General features: G+C 35.5%; 1 protein-coding gene across 5 annotated transcripts in view; it reads right to left on the bottom strand.

The window, feature by feature from the left end:
- STRN3 (striatin 3) overlaps positions 1–9,870 on the bottom strand; it is a 41,261-nt gene extending 31,391 nt beyond the window's left edge. For 3 of the 5 annotated variants that reach the window (XM_031065980.1, XM_031065979.1, XM_014311025.2), the window contains exons 1-6: positions 9,722–9,870; positions 3,668–3,741; positions 2,966–3,047; positions 2,514–2,693; positions 1,911–2,043; positions 661–802 (exon numbers count right to left, since the gene is read on the bottom strand). In XM_031065980.1, coding sequence (XP_030921840.1) covers positions 661–802; positions 1,911–2,043; positions 2,514–2,693; positions 2,966–3,047; positions 3,668–3,741; positions 9,722–9,855 — 745 coding nt within the window. In that variant the 5' untranslated portion in view covers positions 9,856–9,870. The remainder of the gene's footprint in view (positions 1–660; positions 803–1,910; positions 2,044–2,513; positions 2,694–2,965; positions 3,048–3,667; positions 3,742–9,721) is intronic. The other 2 variants (XM_031065978.1, XM_005417498.2) reach the window with 2 other exon arrangements.
- Positions 9,871–22,961: the final 13,091 nt, after the last annotated feature.

Here is a 22,961-nt window from a genome sequence, read left to right as displayed (position 1 = left end):
TCATAGTCAATTTCCCATTTAAAGGCAGATATCCATTACTTGGATCACTTTTCTTTTTCCTATACAAATTTTCTCCTTTCAATCTCCTCTTTTGAAGCATGTAGGTTGCAAAAATTACCAACTTAACATATTTTGTTTCCCATCAAGTTACTAATAAAGAGTTGGGCTATTAGAAATGGTTTTGTTTTTTTTTTTTAATTTTACTAATACAAGCCATAATAGCAACAACATCTAAAAATCTGAGTCAGAAAAATAAAAGAATGGTCCATTTTTCAAGTACACCCAAGACATTAATTTAACTTAGGTACGAAAGTTTGAAGGTCCTGATAAGAAACAAATACAAAAAAAAAAAAAAAAAAAAAGAAAACTGTATTTGAAAGCAAATTTAATCCAGGTATAAAAAAAATCAGAATCCTAGCCTTTCTTACCTAACAAAGAAAACATTCTCCTCTTAGTTTTGAAATCAGAAACAAAACCTGAAAGAAATGTGACTACAATTGTACTTGCACCTACAACAACATATATCATTTTCTAAGCATCAATGTTTTATCATCACATTCATCCACACATCCACACCATTTTAGTAAGTATTACAAAACTCTTAAGAAGTATCATGAACAAGTTTTCCTTTAAATTTAAATGCTTTTATTAGTGTCTTACCCCACTCTGTTCCATCTCCTGAACTTCGAGCTTCTCCAGCTCCCTCACCATCTTCAGCTGTCACTAAAAAGTCAAATTCTTTCAAAGCTTCTTCAGTATCAGGGTCATCTGTAAGGTCAGCAGCTAAACCTTCATTACCAATCTGCAAGAAGATAAATATTTTCCTGCATTTGAATCATAAACAGATTTTCTAGTCATTTAGGTTAGAAGATATATAGGCTATTCTCACTGAATAATTTGTTGCAGGTGAAAACATTTTTCAATTTAAAATGCAGAAGAAGAAACTGTGATCTCAGTTGGCCTATCAAAACAAAAAAGAGAACAGTGCAGTCTGCTGAATGTTAGGAAATAAAAGGAACACTGACACTAGCTTTAGCAACAAAAATCTCATACACCCCAGCCTTCACTTTTTTTATTTAACACAGGAATTAGACAACTTTGTTGATTTTCTTGCCCTATCAATAGCTCTGCAGAGAGAGCTTACGAACTATGCTTTCTACTGGTCCAGAAGCTTTTCTGTCTTTTTGCTTTCCAGTTCTATTTCAGTGTTAAGCACAAGCTTGGAATATAGAATATTTAAAGAAAACTGTCTTTTTACTACTTCTAACCATATCTTCACCTTAAACAAAACAAACTCTCTGCTAAGGCATCAGTGAAAAGTTTTATTTTATTGTTCAGTTCAAGAAATTTTCCACGTGAGGTTATTTGCAAAATGTTCTTACTTTTGCAAAAAGAGACCATTTTTATAAAGATAACTATAAATGATCCTTTTGTTTTCTATTAAAAAAAAGCTTTGTCAAAAGTCAAAAAGTGAGTGTAAGATCTTTATATATGCTTAGAGATTTACTTGATAATGTTATTACCATTATTTTTATAGAAAAAAAGGGATTCAACCTAATGCTTGAATAATCTCTTTACCAGAAGTCCAAGGTATGGTGAAAACCCCTCCCTGACAAATCAGTTCAGGAGATTTAAGGCTTGCATCAAGCCAAGCTCACACTGCCAACTATTCAGGAAAATCCAATGAAGCATTCATATTTGCAAACAGCCCGGTTAGTTGCTTTGAAGTTTGCGATGTAATGTATAAAGTAAACCACCACACCTATTAGTAACGCATCAGCATATAATCCACTCTGATAACAATAGTGCAACAAATACTTTGACATTACACATTTCTATCATCTCTAGAGAAAAAATTCCTTTTGAAAGGGAATTTCAGATCTATTATAAAAAGAAAAAAAGTATTTTACTTTGTGTTTCTTATTTATCCGATGCTTTTCTTTTCCTTCTGCAATATCTTCTATCATGTCATTCTCCTCTTCTTCATCACTATCATCTGCATTTTCTAAGAAATTGAATGTTTCAAGAACATCACCAGAATTCCTATATAAATAAAAACATTAAGAGAGAATCCATTTTACTTGCTGAAGAGATTTAGAAGCTTAACCAGATTAAACAAAATTGCTACCTGACAACTTAAGAACTTAAAAACCAGTAAAACAAGAAATCGCAGAATGAAGAAGTTGCTACATCTGCTTAAGTCCTTATTACAAAAGCACTATTCAACAGATGCCTTCCTTAAAATAACGACTCCAAAATGATTATATTACACAATTTAACATCAACACACAATTTTCCTGTATATCATGTTAGTATAACATATGTGTATGTATGTAATAACCGTATATGTTCTAATGTACAATCAAATTCAGTTAAGTTCATAATCATTTGTGGTCAGCTACACTCACACAGATGTTCACAGACTCTCCAGCCAAAAGTTCATTGTGAACTGACCAGTACATATCAATGACTAATCAAATCAAACTTTATGCATTTCTTATCTCTTCACTTACCTTTTGATTTCCTGTCCCTTTTGTTTTGACGAAGGAGATTCACCCCCATTCAGGATCTGTTCTAAGTTCTTTGTCTCTACTGAACCATTTGGTTCTGAATTGGAGAGCCCAAGCAAAGACCTTACCCGCTGGGAGCGTACATCCAATATTGTATCTGTATAACCTACTTCCTGAAGATACCTAGTTATGTTAAGAGAAGAAAGAAAGAGGAAAGCATATTTGATGAAAAAGGAAACTTAGTATTCACTGCTAAAAATGAATGTCACTGTTGTATCATTTAAGGAAAAATAAGCTTCACAATCCCTCTCACATGGAAAACCTTCCTCTGTACTGCTTAAAGCTCAGGACTCTGAGGTCCTGAAGAACAAATCACTATTTGCCCACCTCAGTTATGTTTCATAGAGCTCCTCAAACTGCAAGAAAATACACCAATATCCAACAATGGTACTTACTGTCGCAGTAACTGTCTGCCTTGCTTCCAGGTCAATTGGCTATTCTGAGGTACTGCAGGAACCTCTGTATCTTTGGTATCTTCTGAAAGACACAGTGCCATAGTTAACACCTAACTTATTCTGCTTTTAGACACAAACAAAAATTCCCATCAAGTCAAAAATATACATCATGATCTGTAGTTTCAACTGGGTATAAATGTACCCAAAATGTGGTACTTGTAAAGCAGAATGGGGAGGGAAAAAGGGAGCGGGTGGCATATAACTCTGTAGACCACGATTTTAAGGCACGCTATCAAATACAGGCCCAAAGACCAACATTTCAAAAGAAGTCAAATGCAATTCAACTTATTAAAGAGCCCAGCATTGTTAGGAGAAATGCTTTCTTCCATCTGCAATACTTTGAAGAGCAAAACTGGTATTATCAACTTCATATTTACAACTGCAAAATCAGATGCACTCAGAAAAGCAGTTAGGATAGCCTATTTTTTTCTTCTTTGGAGTCTTTTCCTTGATTTAAGATAAAAACATTCAAAGCTTCTACAAAAAAAAGTCAATTAATTTTGATTTTCAGATGAAAAAATATTTACCCCATTTACCCCATAACTTCCCTAGATATATTCCCTATAACAGACCTAACAGGGGGGTGCAGAGAAGAAAGCTGAAATAAATTAAACAGACAAAAATTTATTGTAAAAAAGTTACCTGATTCAAAAGTTGGCATTTTCAAGTCACCTTGGTTCAATTCTGTGCCATATTTTAATTTATGATATTTTGCCCTGAAAAAGTATGCAGATGTTTATCAAATTAGTAGACAAGACTTTGACCAACTCAAAACATTCAATTGTTCCCATTTAAAGCAACCATACCAACATAGTACAATTAATCCTGCTAGAACTGTTGTGATAATTCTTGCATCAAACAATTATTTCTAGTCTTTCAAGAACACAGTTTTGAGACAGTATTTTGACAATTACTCACAATATCAAGTAGCTTACAGACAAGAGTTTAGTGTGTTCTTCAAGAACGTGCGGTTTTTCCTGTGTATCATCTAGTTAGACAACCTTTCAGAAACCAGCAGGTTCAATAACTTAGAAATAATTTTTCCAGTTGTACCACTGTCATAGGTAGCCAATCACACTACAATGAATGAACTTATGTGGGGTTCCTGCCTATCTGCCACTTTCAATTTCCACTTCAATTTGTTTCCTGCTCTGTCTTTGCTTATGATACATATCCCTCAGAAGAGCCATGTTAGAGTGACTGTTTCTCTCACCACCTGTATTCTCTTCTGGATTTTGTCCTCCTTATTGACTGGAGGCTTAGCTTCCTATTTCTACTTAGTCCTCCTATGCAAAAGCACCTCAGTCCTTCCCATGTTCTGATCTCTGATTCACTAACCCTAATCTCTCCTTCTCCATCTGATATGCCAAGGCCTGAACAGCAGGCCTAGGCCTGAGCTGACTTACAAGTTGAATCTTGAGCATCATGCAATTAATACCATCAAGATTCTTTAGTTAAAAATAGATGATCAAAATATTTATATTAGTTGTTCTTATTGCCAAACTGGCTGCTGTAGATACGTCTGTATAACCTTGAGTAAGATATATTAAGAGATTCTCCTAACTAATGTCCCTCAGGGCTTGTTAGTAGGAGAAATCCTCCCAGACTATATCCCTAGAGACTTGTTAGTGGAATATTTTAGGCAAAAAGCCTCCCACCATGGCCTGGGCTCTGGCCCTGGCTAGTCAGGAAGCATGCCATCAGAACCAGACTATTGCTGCACAAAAGGCTAAGAAGTCACTTGGACTTGTTGATTTGGGCCTATAAAAGCTGGACCTGTTTTTGGACAAACCTGAGACCTCACCTATGAGCAGACACATACCACACAGGATCTTCCCAATTGCTGGGAAGGCTTCTCCAGGTCCTCACTGCACAAGGACTGTGACTCTGGATAACAGTGAAGTGTTTAGGCAATTGATGATGTATCCTTCTCAATCACTAGTCTCTCTCTCATATAGTAATGTATTACCTTGCTTATTTTTGCTTGTTGCTAAAGCCAAATGAGTAATATGCTTATTATTTTATCAAATGTACCCCCTTACATCTGCCTCAACTTTAATTAAGACCATTCTTTCCACTGGTGTCTGTGTCCATCCCACCACCCCCATCAACTGGCCAAACACCATCACTTTGTAAAATACTGGTCTTGGTGATACTATTTCCATGGAAGTATACATAAGCCTTCAAAATCTTATCCTCTACCCAAGTTGCCTATCGAAATGTCTTCAGCTCCCTTTACAACCAGGAATCTCATCCAAACTACCTATACCTATATACTAGAATTCTCAAACTTTATCACTGATCTTTGACAGTTTGACTTTTATGTCCTAGATCCTTTGCAAAAATACTCAAAATCTCATGGTACAGAGCTCTAGGTGTTCTGCACTAAGCCAAAGTGAAAAATATCCATAAAAACATTAGCAGCAATATTTTGATGAAGCCCTCTAAGCAATATAGTTGTTATCACTCCAAATGAAACATCTGACCAAAGCTTTAAGAATAACTGAACAACACTTAGCTTCCATCAATCATAAAAACTATTCTCGAATATGAAACTTCTCAAGTAAAGACACCTAATGGAACAAGTGCTGGACAAAATCAAGGATTTCCAAAAACCCTTCTCCAATGCCTGAGCCACTACTGCAAGTGTTTTCAAACTGAAAGTACAGGTTGGTATTCAAATGGTGCCTTATATATTTGATGGCAAGGATTTTCTTAAAGATTACACAAATTTCTGCTAAAATTGCAATTAGGCAGTCTCATTAAAAACTGTCAGTAGATGGCACTATTGACTCTTTTCAGTAAGATAAAATCCCTCATTTCATGGCAATCACACTGTAACTGAAAAATTGTAAAGCTGCTGAAGACTTTTTGTGACCTGAATCCAACTGTCAACTAAACAGAATCATATTTTTCCACTATTTATGAATACGTTCATAGCTCATCCCTGCACTAGTTAGACTGTCTACCTCAGGTGCTCTCTTAAAACTGAGAGACAAAACTTTGTGCCCCATTGTAACAGGGCAATATTCCACCAAGCTTCCCAAATATGAGACGTACAGCGAGAGACCAGAGAAAATGATTATTGGCTCAAGACAACTGAAGTGTGTCTGGTTAACTTGAAGTTGGATGGGCTAGAGTTTGCTAAGTCAATCCCTTGTGAAATGTTTTTTCTTTGTTTAGTTTAAAATTTGCCCTTATTTTCTAAAGCTTGCTGTTCAATCTCCTGAGAACTTTGCCACATTTTCCCATGCACCTGCCTCAGGATATTAAAAAAACCTAAACCCCTTTAGGAAACTTGTCAAACTAGTCTGGGGCTTTACAAATATGCACTACAATTTATATGCCCTATAAAGTACTGTCTATCTGGCAGGTAAAAAACCCCGAGCAACCCTAAACAACCAAAATGAAAATAATTCTAGTCAAATAAAGTTGACAAAATATTTTTTGCTCAATTCATAAGTGAAGCCAATAAAGCACTATAATTGAAAAGCCAACCCAAATTTGTTCAATTTAGAGCTGTGACATACTATTTAGGAGCAGTTGTTCCATTTTGGAGTTACAATTTCAAAACATTAATTAAAATTCTACTTTAACTGTTCACTAGCACAGATAATGATGGATCTGATCTAGAATTATACCAATGACTAGCTACTATAAATAAGAGAAAATACTGCTGCATGCAATGAGACCAGTTGTGTTTCACATCACAACTTCAATTTCACAGCAAAAATTTAATCTTATTAAATTCCAATCAACTATGTATTTGCACATCTATTCCTTTCCCTGATGCTGCCATTACTAAATATCTTAAAAAACACTAACAAGCTACAATGTCATTGACAAGTCACTGACAATACTCCTCCACACCACAGAGTAACTGAATTCTACAAGGGGCAATGTTTCAATCTTTGGAGTATTGACTCATCTAAGGCTAGGTTTCCATGAGTAAAAAAGAGTAGAAGAAACAACACCCTAACTTGATTTAACTGCTTTCTGCTATTTAACTGTTGAATCACACCACTCAGTTGGAAGGGTGTAAGTTAGCTCCAATCCAAAGCCCACAAAGCCAAAATACAGCCACAGCTTTATGACTTCAGCAAGTCTCATTAATTTAAGCACAACACTATGCTAAAAAAGCTCAGAGTGGCTCAGAGCACACAACAGACAACATCTGTCTGGGTCTGCAAAGCACCATACAAGAATACACACTAGATACAAACCAAGAAACCCCACGCATGTAACTGCATAGGACCTAATTTTATTACTAAAAAATTATCAACTATCAAAGCATTTAAGGACACTAAAATAATAATGTTTTACTTGTCTAAAACAGTATTACACATACTTAGAGATAAATACTAGAAATATCAAACTACTTTGTAACAACTACTGCATTTTACTTAATCTTACACATTGATGTTCTGCCTCATAACCTTTTTCTGAGAAATCAAAACAGTTGTCTGAATGAGTTTGTTCCTGACTCCTAACTGGTATTTCACTGCATGAAACTTTTTGATGGCATCAGGGAATCAGCAACAAGAAGAGAAGAAAAAGGGTGGGGGGAATCAGGTGCAACACTGAAATCTGCTGTCACCAATCTTCAGGTCTGAAATTCTCAGAATTTATTTTGCTTTGGAGCTGGTGTATTTTCATTAGTTGGGATTCTTCACCCAGGGGAACAATGACAAAAAAATAACATCTATTATCCTGAGTGCAACAAGCAAGAAACCAGCATAATATAATTCTTGGATGATTTACTGGCAAGTCAGTACCTGCTTGCTTTCAATTACTCAATCCATCATACTTTCACTGTTAGATCCCCTCAAACTACTGAGCATTTGTAGCTTCCTCGTTGCCTCCCACACATTCACCAGTCAACTCAAGTTTCAATTCCCACTTCTAGCAATCTTCATGAGAATTATGGCTTAAACTTATGCGAGGATCTTCCTCTTGAAACCTACTGCAGTGCTGGATTGCATCCACTAGCCACAAGAACTAAAGCAAATAGTATGTTCCTGCAGTTATTCTTCAGTGTACATGTTTACAAGTTTCTTAGCCATCAGATGAATTTCAGAATTTTGTGGGAAGACTATAAAGGCAGCTTCATTTCAGGAAAGGAATGAGGTTTCACCAATGTCACTCAACTTGAAATTGTGCATCCTGTTATAGGATGCTTTCATGCTGCAGGTGAAATTAAGTGCCTCTGATTTATCTCAATAAGTGGGGAATTCTCAATGCTTCATGGTGTACATTTGCAGAAAGTCCCTATACAGCACACAGTTCATTCCTGCCAAAATAAGCCAAACCTCTTCCTTCAACTTCAGAAAGTTACTTACATGCAAGACACCTGCATCTGCCATAACAGCATATTATTTCTTTGATGTGCTCAGTGTTATTTACACCCAAAGACCCTGCATACACTTCATCTGCCTTGAACCCAAAGTGACTTGTACATTACCTGAAGATATTGATATGACAACGCAACTTTTAGCCATACACTGGCTGGAAACCTTGCGTTATTTTCCATTAAAAGGACAGGGCTGAATGAAGTGATAGATCCTTTATGCCTATTACTTCACCAGAAAATATATGATGTGCTGACATGGCTTTCTGTATGAATATACAATGTTTTCTGAAGCACCTCTATACTGGACGCTTCACACAAAAGAACAAAGCCATCTTGCCAAAACATTAGGTTTTAATAGGAAAACAACTGAAACTTATTTCTGTACTAGTCCCTTACTGATAATACCAATCCATAACGTAAAATATATTTAGATATACTTACACTTGGACAACTAACTTAATAATATCCAGGTGAAACAACACAACATTTTGCTACAAAATTTTAAGTTTACTCTGACAGGAATGTTCTCCCAAAACCAAAATACACAAATAAAGACCACATATTTTGTTGCCTGACTGTCAAGAGGTTTCACCATTGGACTCAGCTACCTTTTAGAAGCAAGATAAAATTAAAAATAAAACTGAGTCCTCTACTGAAAGTATAGGCACTTGACAAGATTATTTCCCAAGTGATTTCACAAAATTAACTACTAGTTTTGGTTAAATGAAATAACCAGGCAACAAAAGAAGGTAGGTTTGAAGGACATTAGCCTGTACAGTCTGAATGGAATTTTAATTTTTTTAGCAGGAAATTAGTGCTACAGAAAACACACCTAGTGAGGCTAAATATGCAAGCATCTACTACTTGAAAAAAAAAAAACAACTACAAAATGAAAAAACAATTTTTAAAGGATTTTGTTCCTTCACAAAATAGTTTTCATCATGCAACACATACAACATAGCTGAAAAGGATCAAGAGAGCAGTATTTTTCATCCTTTCCAATTTAATACAACTGAAGCACAGATGAAGGTATAGTACTAAGGTATGAACCCTTTGGGTATATTTACTCCAACTCAGTATACCATAACTTGAACCCAGAGAAGCGAAACTGTGCTGTTTGTCTATTTAAGACACAAGTCCAAACGTTTTGCAAATTATGCAACTTTTTATTACAGAACACACTAAGTTGTTAGAAAACACAAGGTGAAGACAATCAACCTTAAAGATAAGTTTACATAAAGTAAATCGCAATAATCCAATAAGGCATTTCACTTAATGGAAGGGAATTCATCTCAGTCTATTAAGTTTTTCAGGTCATATAAAACCTAAACATTTTGTATACCTACCTTTCTTGTTTTAATGCATATTCTAACATTTTTATTCTTCTCACTAAATCTTTCTTCAAATTTTCTTGGCCCTTTCTTTCCCCTTGTAAAAATGCTATCCGAGCCTGAAAAAAACACAAAAAAAGCAAAAACATATTTTATTCCCTTTGGTACCCAAAATAAAGCAACAAAGTCTGTCACACAAGGAAGAAAAAAAGAAGGAAGAAAGAAAAAATTAAAAAATTATTTCAGCAAGTCAATAACAACAGAAGTATTTCTACCCTAGACTGAGTATTATTTTCTTTTCAAGATGAACCGGTATTAAAGCCTGTGTAGTAACTCTACAAGAAGGCACAAATGGCAACATTTTGATACATACACACTTGTGTCCTTAGAGCATTTTAGCATAAGTTCTAGTATACATTTTCTTCCAAACCAAAAGCTATATTAAATTAGGTACACTTCAACTAGCAATTCACCTTTTAATGCCACCATACTGAACAGATTAAAAAATGATTACAAAAATTCAAATATTGAATTTACAAATCCATTATACAGGAAACAACTATTTTATGGATTCACATTTTATTTAGTACTGAAAACAGCTGAGTCTTAGACTATCAAGGGACAATGGCATTGAGTGTGCTGCTCTATATGAAGAAAAAAAATGATTTTTTTTTTCAAAGCATCAGTCATACTACCCCACCTAACATAAAAAGAAGTGAGGAAAACTCCTACTTGCCTGCTAATCTAGTAAAAGATAATAAATCCAGCAGAACATATAAGCCATCTCAACTAGCACAAAAACTTATAGTTGAAAAATAAACATAGTAAGTTTGTAGAGGAAAAAAGTAGTCTCTTCACTACAAAGTGAAAGGACTTGTGTTTTGGTTTTTGCAAGCCAAAATCCTAGGGAAGACAAGTGAATTAGCAGATGGGAACACAAGATTTAAACAGTTAATGACATTAGTGGATTTGCCATCATCACAGAAACATCATTACGGACTCATTTGTCCTCCCTATGACTTTAAATTGACTGAAGTCATTGAATAGCTAATTCAGCACTAGATTCAACATAAAATTTCTTGGAAAAGGGATTTAGAATAAGGAGTAAAGTAGAGACCACACTGCTCTACTGACCTCAAGACCACCACCACCATTTCACTACCACACGAGGCATGGGGAGGAGGGAGTAAGTGCTACAATCGGCACCCAATCTATCCGAGAAGATTTTTGTAAAGGGTGTGGTTGCACATTTTCATTGCTCAGTGGTTACAGCCTGAAACAGTCTAACCAGGGTGATAGCATTCATGCATTCTGCATGGTTCCTTTCCTGAGCCCAAGTGACATCACAGTGTAAGAATTCACACATCAGTCCTGATTTTAGCCACTCTGGCCTTGTGCTCAATGGTGAACCAAATTATAACATGTTTCTTTACCTTGCATAAGCTAACTACTGATTTAATTCATTAAAATCCTAGTGAGAACAAGGCAGTTAAGAGTATTGCAGTTAAAAGTCTGTCATGAAAGCACTCAACTAACCACTGGCACTTGGTGAGAAACAGTAAGGAACCAAAGTGTATTGCGAGAGAGGAGGGACTGGGGAGAAAACAACACCAACTCGACACCAAAAAACCACAAAAATACCCAAACAGACTGTATTGTTTGCACAGATATGTAAACATAAAAGGTAGAGAACAAGATCCAGAATCGGCAAACCCAACAAACCCAACTATACTCAACCGCAACTATGCTAGATTCGAAAAAACACTCCAAAAATTACTCTAATCAAAAAGAAAGTTAACAGCCTTCTGCAGAAAACTACAATTACCTGTAATTTCCACCCCTCTGGTACCTAGGGCAGCAACTGACCAATTTCACAAGCCTAAGATACTACCCCAATTTTCACTAGTCAATGCACAGTTATTCCACAGCACACATAAAGAGTTACAATTGTGGGGTGTTTTTTTTTTTTAAACGTTACCTGCACATTTGCTCAATAGCATACTACAAACACTTGGGAGTTACTGGCTGCCCACAGACTCCATCTACAAAAATAAACTCAGAACTACTCTGGTAGTTATCTAAGGAGGGTTATGAAAGCTCCTATGCCCTTTGACTTAAATGCAGTTCTCAACTCTTTCCAAAATTAAGGTCTTCTGTAAGTGATGGGCTTCTCCTCCTTACTTATCTTCCATTGGCCAGTATCCTTTTGTACCTGTTTGACAAATCTTAGCTGCAATTGTTGACCCTTATTTCAACGTCAGAGAGGAAAATAATGTAATTGTAACCTACACAAAGGGAGGCATCTGCTTCCTATATGCTCACAGCCCAACTTTTTCCTTATGGAAACGCTTCCAGAGTACTTGGCTACACAGAATCAAGTCTCCATACTTGACAGTATTGCCTAGACCTCATACTTTTCAACCAGACAACTTAATGAGCTATGCAATCAAGAGAATTAATATAGTACAGAATAATTATATAAAAATAAAACCTAAAAAAATATAATAAAACCCCAAAGACTCACTTTACAAAAAGAGCCCAAAACCCACTTTTCTATGCAATAGCGTTTATAACAATCTTTACAGAGTCCAATAGGTTGAGCAGAAAGGTTACCACACAAGAACATACTTTGCAGTTAAGGCTCTGACATTTTTGTCGATATTATCAGACTTCTTTTATCAGAATTGCTTTCTGTAATTGTTTGTATACATGTTTGACTGATTTTGGGATTTATTACTCTTTCTCACTGTCACCATCACATAGCTAAAACATAGCAGAAGTTACCCATGCAGAAGTTAAGAGCTCACTCTTTAGAAACACAGAAAATCAATTTAGACTTGAGGAATACTTAGTCATCAAGACCTTCAATATAAAACCAAGAATCAGATCACCAAAACTCTGCTCTAGAAATTAATCAACTTGCTTCCTTCAGTCTTGAACTGAGAAAGGACAAGTGTCAAACCCGATACACAGCATGACCATGAGCCCTATGAATTAAAACACCTCCTTTTTTGAAAAGCAGTAAATCTTGGGGTCGATAAAAGCACAAAGTAAACAAATTGCCCTCAGGGGTGATGAGGGCATACACAAGACATATGCTCCATATGTCGTAAGCTCCATACACAAGACAAATGCTCAAAAAATTATATCTACATAATACAACTTTCACAATCCTTACATACTCATTTCCTTTGAAACAGTTCTCAGGTGAGATAGATTTGATACGATTTGTAAATATACTGATGACTTATGACTGTAGCACATAGACTGGGAAATAAAACGGCACACAATAATTTCATACTCACCTTTCCACCCCACACTCCACCCTCCCCAGTTACAACAGAATTCCTTCCACTGCCTTCAACTGACCTGCAAGTCTTTAGGCTGACACCAAGAAGACCAACCCTCATCCACCTCCTATTTCTGTTCCTTCTACTGTGCTGACTTAGCTGCTTGTGTTGACACACATCAAGTCTAATAAGAAAATCATTCTGTTTATTTTATACTTGGTTCTGACTTACATCAGTTTCCTGATCCTACTCTGTCTGTAAAGCCACAGGAGTAACTCAGCTTGACACAAGGGATGCAAACAGGATACTGAAATAACAACCCCTTTCAGTGACAACATTGTCTTAGTTCAGCCTAAACTGACCATGATATCATAACCTGCATTCTAGGGCTGAAGGGTTTAAAAAACATGAGCAGAAAAACTATGAAAGTCAAATACAAGTCTTAACTCTTCTGAATTCAAAGTTCAATCCAAATGCATTTTTAAAAATGTATTAGCAAGAACATTTCTTAAGGGGGAGAAAACCACATTGTTTAATAAAGCATGTAATAGTTCTGTAAGTAAAAATATGGCCACTCATGGCTTAGAAAAATCCAGCTGGATTTAGTTGTGCAGAGATTCTGTTAGAACAGTTTTCAACACAGGTAAGGACTGTATTTTCAATTCTTCAAAGCCTAACCAAGGCTTTAATTTTCAGGGCAGGTTCCTTCTCTTCTACCAGCCTGTAAATTTTTGTATTTTCAGTATTTTCACAAAGCCCTGAGATCTACTATGTTTCTACAAAACTGACATTTAAACAACTCTGGGCTCCCTCTACACCTTGCCCCTCAGCTGCAAGTAAGAGTACCACCACACCAACTTGCTCAGCTTTATTATGAAAGTGAATTCAGGGAGCTTTGAGAAGTAGTAAGAGTGACACATACTTTGTATTTGTGCAAGGATGCATTAAATGATGCCTGAAACTAGGCAAGATAGAATTCAAGGATAAAAAGAATTACTGAATAGCTACTTGAACAGTATGGATCCCAGGACAAAGAATTATCTGGGGTTAAAAAACTACAAAATGCACATAAAGAAAGGAACAAATAAAAATTCTAAAATGTAATATTCTACATTTTGCAAACTTAGGATTGTTTTAACAGTATGCTGCATTTAAGATACACATGCATTTGTAGTTGAAAGGGGTTTCATCTTTTCAATAGGAAGTCTGACCACACTCAAAACAGTCAACAGTCTTCCACTGAAACTCTAAGACCTCAAACAAGAAACTTTCCCTTAAATTATAGGAATAATTAAAATCACATTTCACTGACACTCCACATCCCTAGTATGCAATTATACTGTTTGATGAAAGTGTAACAGAAGAATTAATGTAGTTTACTAAATTACTTATCCATAACATTTAAAGTTATTATGTAATAAAGTTATTACATAATAACTTTAAATTATTAAAAATATTGTATATAATTTGGAAATTTATATATGAAAATTTAAAGGAAAAGTTTCCTGGGAAGAAAATGAGGATTCCCCCCCCCCCTTATTTTGAAAGAAACTCCTAAAACTTCAGAATTATTTCCTACACTTAAGACAGCACCAAGCATGGTAGCATTCACATTAAAATTGCAGTTTATTGCTTTAACTGCTCAGAAAAGCTGGACAAACGTCACGTTGATCAAATGTATTTCTCCAAGCCATTGAGGAAAATAGAGGGAAGCTATTACAACATTTTGGGAAGGTAAAATTCATATGTAACCTAAAGGTTATATAGGAATTAGGATATCCATATAGGATTTGATAGTCTTGTTTTCTTAATAAATTCTGACATTACGTATTTAAAATACTTGTTGAGCATCTCAGACCTAGTGAAACATATTAAAGGGAAAAAGAGGCATGAAAGAAACCTGGATGGTAAAGCACGGAAGACTGATTGAAAGCCTTCTCTTCCACTGTTGAAACACTAACACTTTCCCATACAATTCAAACAACCAAATTCTAGTAAGTTTGCCAATACAGGGCCACACTCAGAAAATACTTTCTTTCCATTTCAGTTCTAAACATTGTTGACTCTTAGTCTCTGTAAATTTATTTTGAAAAAAACTCAACTGTATGTGAAGTAATGCCAGCTATGCACTGCTTCTTGTTTTCTAAAGTCCATTCAGACTTCCAAGAGGAAGGCAGGAAAGGCCTGCAGTAATTTTGAAAGAAGTCCAATACACTGAAACTACTCAGCGCACGCATTAAGCGTATGCTTATCCTAGTAGGGCATGTCACAAACCTCAAAACAACAGGAACATTTTATCACACAATAATATTAATCTAATCGTGATTTTTAGATGTTTATTATGCTGAAAGTGAAGTAGTAGTCATTTAAGAGTGAACACATCTGCGCAGCTATCAAAGTTCCAGTTCCCATTCACAAAAGGGAAACTGAACATAAGAGAAGCCTTCACCTCCATTTTTCAACACACACAGTTTAAAACTTCAACTCCTTCAGAACAACTAAAAGCATGAGTTTTAGTGCATTCTTACAGATCTGATTATGTTTATATATTTATTGTGAAAGCAATTAATCCTTAAAACTGTCAACTGGAGACTAAAAGAAGAGACCTTGACTACTATAAATATATATATATAAATAAAAATAAATCTTTATTTTGTAAATTAAAGTCTTGAGATTCTCTCTCTAGTAAGTTGCACAGTACAACAGATGATGCACTGGCAACATCAGGATCCTGGCAACATCAGGATCATATGTGTTTCAAAGACAATACTCTTAAAGATCCTGTAGACTAAAAAATAACTGGAAGACAAAAAAATGTAGAAACAATACCTCATATATTAACATAAGATCTTCGATTCATAAAACAAGCTCAGGTTAAAGATGTGGGGAAAAAAAAAAAGAATTTAACAACTGGTTAATAGCAGTGTACATTTGAACAACATTTGGAAATAAAGACAGTAATTTTCTGAATAACCTTATGAACAGTCAGTTAAATAGTGGGACAGTGAAACTACTACACTTAAGAGCAGCAAAGCTAAAATGTTTCCTGAAGGTTACATTTTTACAGATCTTTTCCATTTGAGCTGATGATCATTTCTCGCTCCCCAATTTACAATTTCTTCAAAGACTCAAGAGGTCAGTTTCTGACAGCTTGTTAAAAGCAAATCCTAAGAACTAGAAAAGTGACATACTGGAACAACTTTTGGACAAGAGCAGCAGAAACAAGAAACCCAGCTAGCTCTAAGGAGGTTAATGACACAGCTGACATACAAGAGGATTTACTCATTCCTAAGCTCCCATCAGTCTGCAGTGGGTATGGGAAAGACAAGGCTCACAAAACTTTGTCCTTTCCTTAACCTGTCCTTCCTCTTTCCAACTCTCACCACATCAGTCACATTGAAAGGTTTGCCTCTTCACTACTGTCAAGTTTAATCATCTTCTTCAACCAACTCAGAGAAAATCCTCTTCTGTGTTAGGGTCAAACTTCTAAGTTACAACTTACATTCAGCATATGATTGCCTTCATTCCGTCACTCTTCCCAAAAATTTCTTCACTGAATAGTTTTTTTCTTAGGATTTTTACAACCACTCTCTTAACCAAAGTGGTATTTAGAACAGTACAGTAACAAAACTCATACAATTCATAATTGTGTTTTCAAAGTCTAACAACCCTCTAAACATCTTGGTTTGTAAACAAAGTAAACCAACTCTCTGTCCATAAACTTTTATCCAGTACAGAGAAGCCAGTGGATGTGAGGGGAAAATAAAGAGAGACCACATGTCCAAAAGAAGTAGAAGGCACTAAAAACAATGGATTCACACTCTGGCAGCATTCTCCTCAAGGACTAAAATGTACAAGTCTAAAAACTGGAAATTATACAACTTTTTTTTTTTAATAACAAACGCAAGTGTCTTGGGAGTTTACCATTCATTGACCACCCTTGTGGCAGTGTTCTTCATGCAAGAACAGGCTTATAATATTTTGTTTCAGTTTAAAACTTACCAAACAATGTGCACATTTAATTTATAAATTTAGTCTTTGTTTTCAATTTCAGTCCCAGAGATACTCCTTCAGAAAAGTAAGCTCCTGCCTAGGAATGTGTAAAACAACTTTCATCTTCCTGAAAGCACATTCTACTCTGTAACACTCAATTATAACATTAACTTCAGGAAAAGTGAAAATAATCTGGTCATTATCATCAGCAGACTGTAAAAGAACTACTGAAATGCCCCATGCCACAATGTCGGAATGACAGTCACTGTCCCTACATACCAGCTCTCCCCAAAATCAGACATCAGACCCAAGATCCAGCAAATTTTATCTGAAGGCCATTAAACAGACATTATTTCTTTATTCAACTGACAGCCAACAGGAATGCTTGGAGTCACTACATAATCTAAGTAGACACAAATGCTCATTTTGACTTCAAAAAAAACGCACTCATTTTTATCTCCAAGTTTTTTTACCCGTATCAATATAATTCTACTGAGGAATTACAATCATTCCTTTCAAATACCAAATGCCATCACACAAGATAATCAAACAGCCAAGTAAAACATAGGCAGCAAAAATAATTCTTACTAGTTATAAGCACTTTCTATTCTATGAAGTGTCTGAACACCATATTTCAACTGCATTTTTTAAACAGGTTAAGTAATCCATGAAACATGTTTCAAAGCAAGCTCCAAAGATGTAAGGTAGTCATGTTCCTAATAATAATTTAAGAAAGCTCTGCAAATAAACACAAATTAAACTAATTCTCTTTACAATTCAGACTGACAATATAAGTATCCTCCCCCAAAGAACTTCCTGAAGTCACAAAGTAAAACTAATAAACCTCAATTTATTTTCTTAACAGACTTTCTATGGAATTTTAATTTGTTTCACATCAGCTTTTCCAATAAATAAAATATTTAAGGTGTTCATATGCCTTTTACAGAAAAAAAGTTTATACAAGATAATTAGGTGATCACCCATTGCATGATGTGTTTATCCAGCTGTGCATTGGACATTTTGTCCAGAACGATCTTCTGAGAGACAGAATCAAAAACTTAAATCCAAAAGAATTACATCAGCTGGCTTTACCTGATCCACAAGGTGGGTTACCCAGTCATAGAAGGAAATCAGGTGTGATAAGCAGGACTTTCCCCTCATGAAGCCATGCTGGCTGTGACCAGTGACTGTGTTGTCTTTCAGGTGTTTTTCAGTAGCTCCCAGAATAAGCTTCTCCATGATTTCACAAGTCACTGATGAGGGACTGACAGGCCTGTTGTGACCAGGGTCACCCCTCTTGAAAACTGGGATGTTAGTCAGCTTCCAGTCATAATGCACATCTCCAGATGTCAGCCAAAAATTAGCATTTTTTCACAAATTAAAAGGAATTCTTACTAGACTATCATGTGGTAAGAAATTATTGCAGGTTTGCATTTCTAAAATCCATTAAGTCATGATATTTTCCAAATGTCTGTGCTAGAAAAAGCCCACAACACAGCTTCAACACTAATGACAAAAGCTGATTCTTGTTAAAAATATCGGCTATCAACTCTAAGTATTCCCTCGGTCAATTAACAAGACTGTATACAGCATTTCCTATGTAAATTTTCTATTTTTAAATATTCTGTACATTATTCCAGTATGAACTGCTTAAGAGACGTAAAGCTTGTGAGCAGTACCTTCTCTGCAGAAAAACTAATGAAAACAGACACAGATAAGCTTGTGGACAAATATGAGTCAAGTCACCAGGTTTGACAACCAATGGCAAAGTACCCTGTAACCACAGATTACATAATGTTTCAAACACTTGAGAAATACTCTTGGCCATCACAGGCCATGTCACCACAGTGCAGCATGTATTCTGAAAACATATGGCATCATCATTGATGTAGTTTATTAATGGCATGTTCTACATAAAGTAATGCTAAAATAATGCCTAAGGAAATTTCACTTCACTTTGAAGTCTCCGAAGTAGTTGTCTGTCCAGACTCAAACTCATATTTAATCATGTAACAATAATCAGAGATTCAAAAGAAACTGTTGAATATGCTTTTATCTTCTCTCTATATTACTGAACTACAAATAATAAGGGTGCTCAAAATAGGTCTGCAACTTTCACATAATGCTATGGAATGATCCCAACTTACAGCACAAACTGATTGCAAAAAACAGACTGAAGTGCAATGAAACCAGAACAAGTGTAAGGAAAATTCTCCAAGAAAGGTCAGGATTACTTTGCAATTGTTGAGTCTTAGAAATTACACCACAAGGGTTCTTGTACATTTTCTTCTACCTTTAATTTTCAAGAACTGCTTCCCGCCCGAGACAGTCATATTCAACAATCCAGCAACAAACTATCAAACTACTTGTACTTCGATACTTGCTATCCATAGCCTGTTAAGGTATCTGCTTTAGTTATTAAACAAAAAGGTCCTTGCCTGTCTTAGTAGACACTAGTTATGGTAACTACATTCCACCTATTACAGTAGAGACAGAACTGGCTTCCTTCTCATTTAACTAAGAAATCCCTTAGTTCCCTCAATTCCAAGGGTCCAGATCTTCATTTAAGTCTAATGCCTTAAAAAAAAGCATGGGAAGAACGTACAAACTCAATAGCAGTAGATTAGACTACAGAGCAATAGACAGCTTCTTGTGAATCCATTTCAATTTCCTCTGTGTCTCCATGCAGAAAGGATTCATAAATTTTCATTGTATAAAAATTATGTCAGTATGTTTTACACTTGTTGCCTGATTATTTCTCTGGCCGTTCTACCAAAACAAAAGACAAGAACTCCAAAAAACAAAAGATCAAAACAAATCAAAACCACACCAAAAAATACTCACACAAAGAACACAAGAAACAAAAACAAAAAGCAGTTACCCAGCTTCACACATATATCTATCACACTCTCACTGGGATTTTTTCTTTTTTAAGGTGAAGTTCCAGTCTGCTGTGTCATACCCCTTAAATGAAACTATTTTCTACTGTAAATTAAAAAAACTCTGAATAAGTCTAAAACCCAGTGAGGCACCTAATATGGCTACCTCTCAGAATGCCTTCTGATTTAGCAAGAAGACTGTATTCTAAATGGATCAGTCTTCAAGATGTTATTTCTAGACCTCAAAATGGTTTTATGTCAAATTTTCAGCATTCTTTTCAAAACTGTTACTAAACAATGAGACATTATATTACAATCAGATCTGCATAGATCACAAGATAGAAATCACTTCCCAATTTCTGTATTTGTAACTCCCTTACAGCACTTGTAAAGCCAAGGATCATTCAGAGGTTTTATTAATTTCTTTTAGCAGGAAATTCACAGAAGTCTTGAAAGACAACAACTCAGCATGACTATTTCAGCACAAGTTCATCTTCAGTTGCAGTTGCTCATTCTGTCATTATAATCTCTATTTTCTGTATTTCTCCTAAATGCATGAATCTTGCAAATAACATCTTTGAAACAAAACCCAAAAGTAGTTACACACCTTGGACCACCACCACCTAAAAGGATTCACACAGTCTTTTAAACTGCTTGACATTTTTGGCAATACATTTTGCTAGTAAAAGAAATTTCTTTCCAATAATGTAACAGCTACAACCAATAAGACTAATTATATATATACACCAAAAAACAGTACTTGAATTTAGTTAAATTAAAAGTATCTTTACTGTTAACACCATTATATTGGTATATTATTCCATTAACAGGAAGCAACTTTTGACAACGTGCCACATTTGGAGCTTCAGTAGATAGTTAATACTAAATAGAAATTAGACTATTAAGCTAGTTCTCATTACTATTATTAGTATTTGTAGTACAAGAGCACATAAATAAGAGTGAAGTTGTACACTTTGTAGTGCAGCAGGTTCTTATGGTCACTACAGAGCTGAAAAGGAAAGGGAGGAATTGCAGTGTGGCACACATCCTCAAGAATGTACCCTTCCTCTCCAAAATCAGGAACACCTATTTGTTATTTAGGAATAAAGACAAAAGCATAATCTACAGCAGACTGTGAACACAGTGATCTAACTGACTTAGGCTGTTCTAGTGATGAACACTCACGTCAGTGTTCATCAGCTGCAGGTCAGTAGCACACATTCCTAAGGGACCAAGAACTAATAAAGTTTTTGAATGTAAGAAGCCATGCATATTAAACCATATATACATATGTATATAAGAATAGAATCTTACAGAATTTACAGAGCTTTGCATTAAGGCAATTGCAACACTGACAATAACAAAATTTAATATAATCAACTTAATGGAATTAAAATTATGGAAGAGTAAGACAATTAAAATAAAAGTGTATAAGGCAGTATTTTTAGTGAAGCATGACAAAGTTGACAAGGAGCAGGTATTTTGCACCTCCCAAATGTTAATCTAGCTTCCTGGCACAGAACATCACCAGCACTGTGTAATTTACACCACTTCACCAGGGAGTTAACAGAGACAGTAGTCCTGCCTTCTACCAATACAACTGTACCAACCTTGCTGAAGATATGAAACAGAATATGTGTTATAAAATTTGTAAACCCGTTTAAATGCTCTGCTTAAACTTTCTTCTGAGCCTTCAGCTTGCCAAAGCAGGATCTTTTCTTTTCCCAGGGTCTCAAGGCATATAGCAGCATTCTGTTCCGGCACCCTGGGGTCTCATCCTCAAGGAATGCAAACCACCACAGTTTCAAGTTAAATACTGGAGTCAAGCATTCTCCAGCTTCTTATCGTGGTCACTGGCATAAAGTCAAGGGGCTTTATTTTTTTTTCTTCTAGGAGGAGTACTACAGGATCATCAACCTCAAATATGGTAGCAGTTAAGGACTGACTGTATTTCGGGTGAAAAGAAAACAAGGTGAACAACTGGAAGAAATTTTAGAGCAATCAACCCATTTAAATATATATATATAATCAGAAAGACCTTCAGGCATCTGGACTTACTGAAGGTCATTCTCTATTTCAGGATCATTTCAATTAGCATTCAGAGAAGCTTGTTTTTTTCAGAATATTACAGCCAACATATGCAGGATTTCTGCATACACAGTAACTTCAAATAAACCTAGGAATGCACTTCATCTCTCATCAAGTGGAATTTGTTCTGGAATCATAAAAAATGTATTTTTACCTTTAATTGCTAACAGCAGGCTACCTCTAATCAGACATTTTTATGAAGATACTATAGTGGATACTGTAGAAGATACTGTAGAAAAACTTACAGACTGCTTAAATTTATGCTGTACCTTCAGGACTGGTCCTGAAGAACAGCCAGTTTCACAACTGGCTCTTAATACCTGTTGGAGTTGCACTGATAAAGGCAGAGGATATCATTAAACTAAGTATCCTGCTGAGCATGGCTTAGGATAATTCAAGAACAGTCTGAGTGACCAAAAGTAACCACCATCTGATAGGCAAACAAAGCTCTTGCAAGTCATACATTTGTCCTGAAGACAGATCAAATCACTTGAGGATCCAACTTCCCTAGCCACTCTCTTCATCAGTTAGGAAAAAATAAATCCATTATTACTTTCTCCTAATTTCTTATGACAAGAAGGATCAAGAACACCCACCACTACCTCAAAACCTACTTTCAGCATGAAACAAATAATTATACCCACAGATACTTCAACCCTCACAAAAAAATTCTCTGAAATGAGATTTCCCAAAGTGCTATTAAATATGCATAGGTATAATTGCAATGAAAGTAAGAAGTAAAATGCATGCCCAGTGTTTAAAAAAAGAAGTAATTCTTCACCAGGAAGTGTTATATAACTTATCTGCCACACACTTCTACACTGTGCCTCAAAGAAAAACTCGCCAGAGTAACTGTTATAAAATGACAGTTCTGTGCACTGATTCTAAGAGTATTATTATTGCAAATAATCATTTATGAAAAGGCAATTATTACACAGTAAAAAACACTTTTATACCAAGTGTTGTTAGAAGGGAATTATCTAGAAACAATATTCCAGAAAAAGT

Source organism: Geospiza fortis, unplaced genomic scaffold (assembly GCF_000277835.1).
Source record: "Geospiza fortis unplaced genomic scaffold, GeoFor_1.0 scaffold54, whole genome shotgun sequence".
Taxonomy (NCBI): Eukaryota; Metazoa; Chordata; class Aves; order Passeriformes; family Thraupidae; genus Geospiza; species Geospiza fortis.
This window is presented reverse-complemented; position numbering and strand designations above follow the sequence as displayed.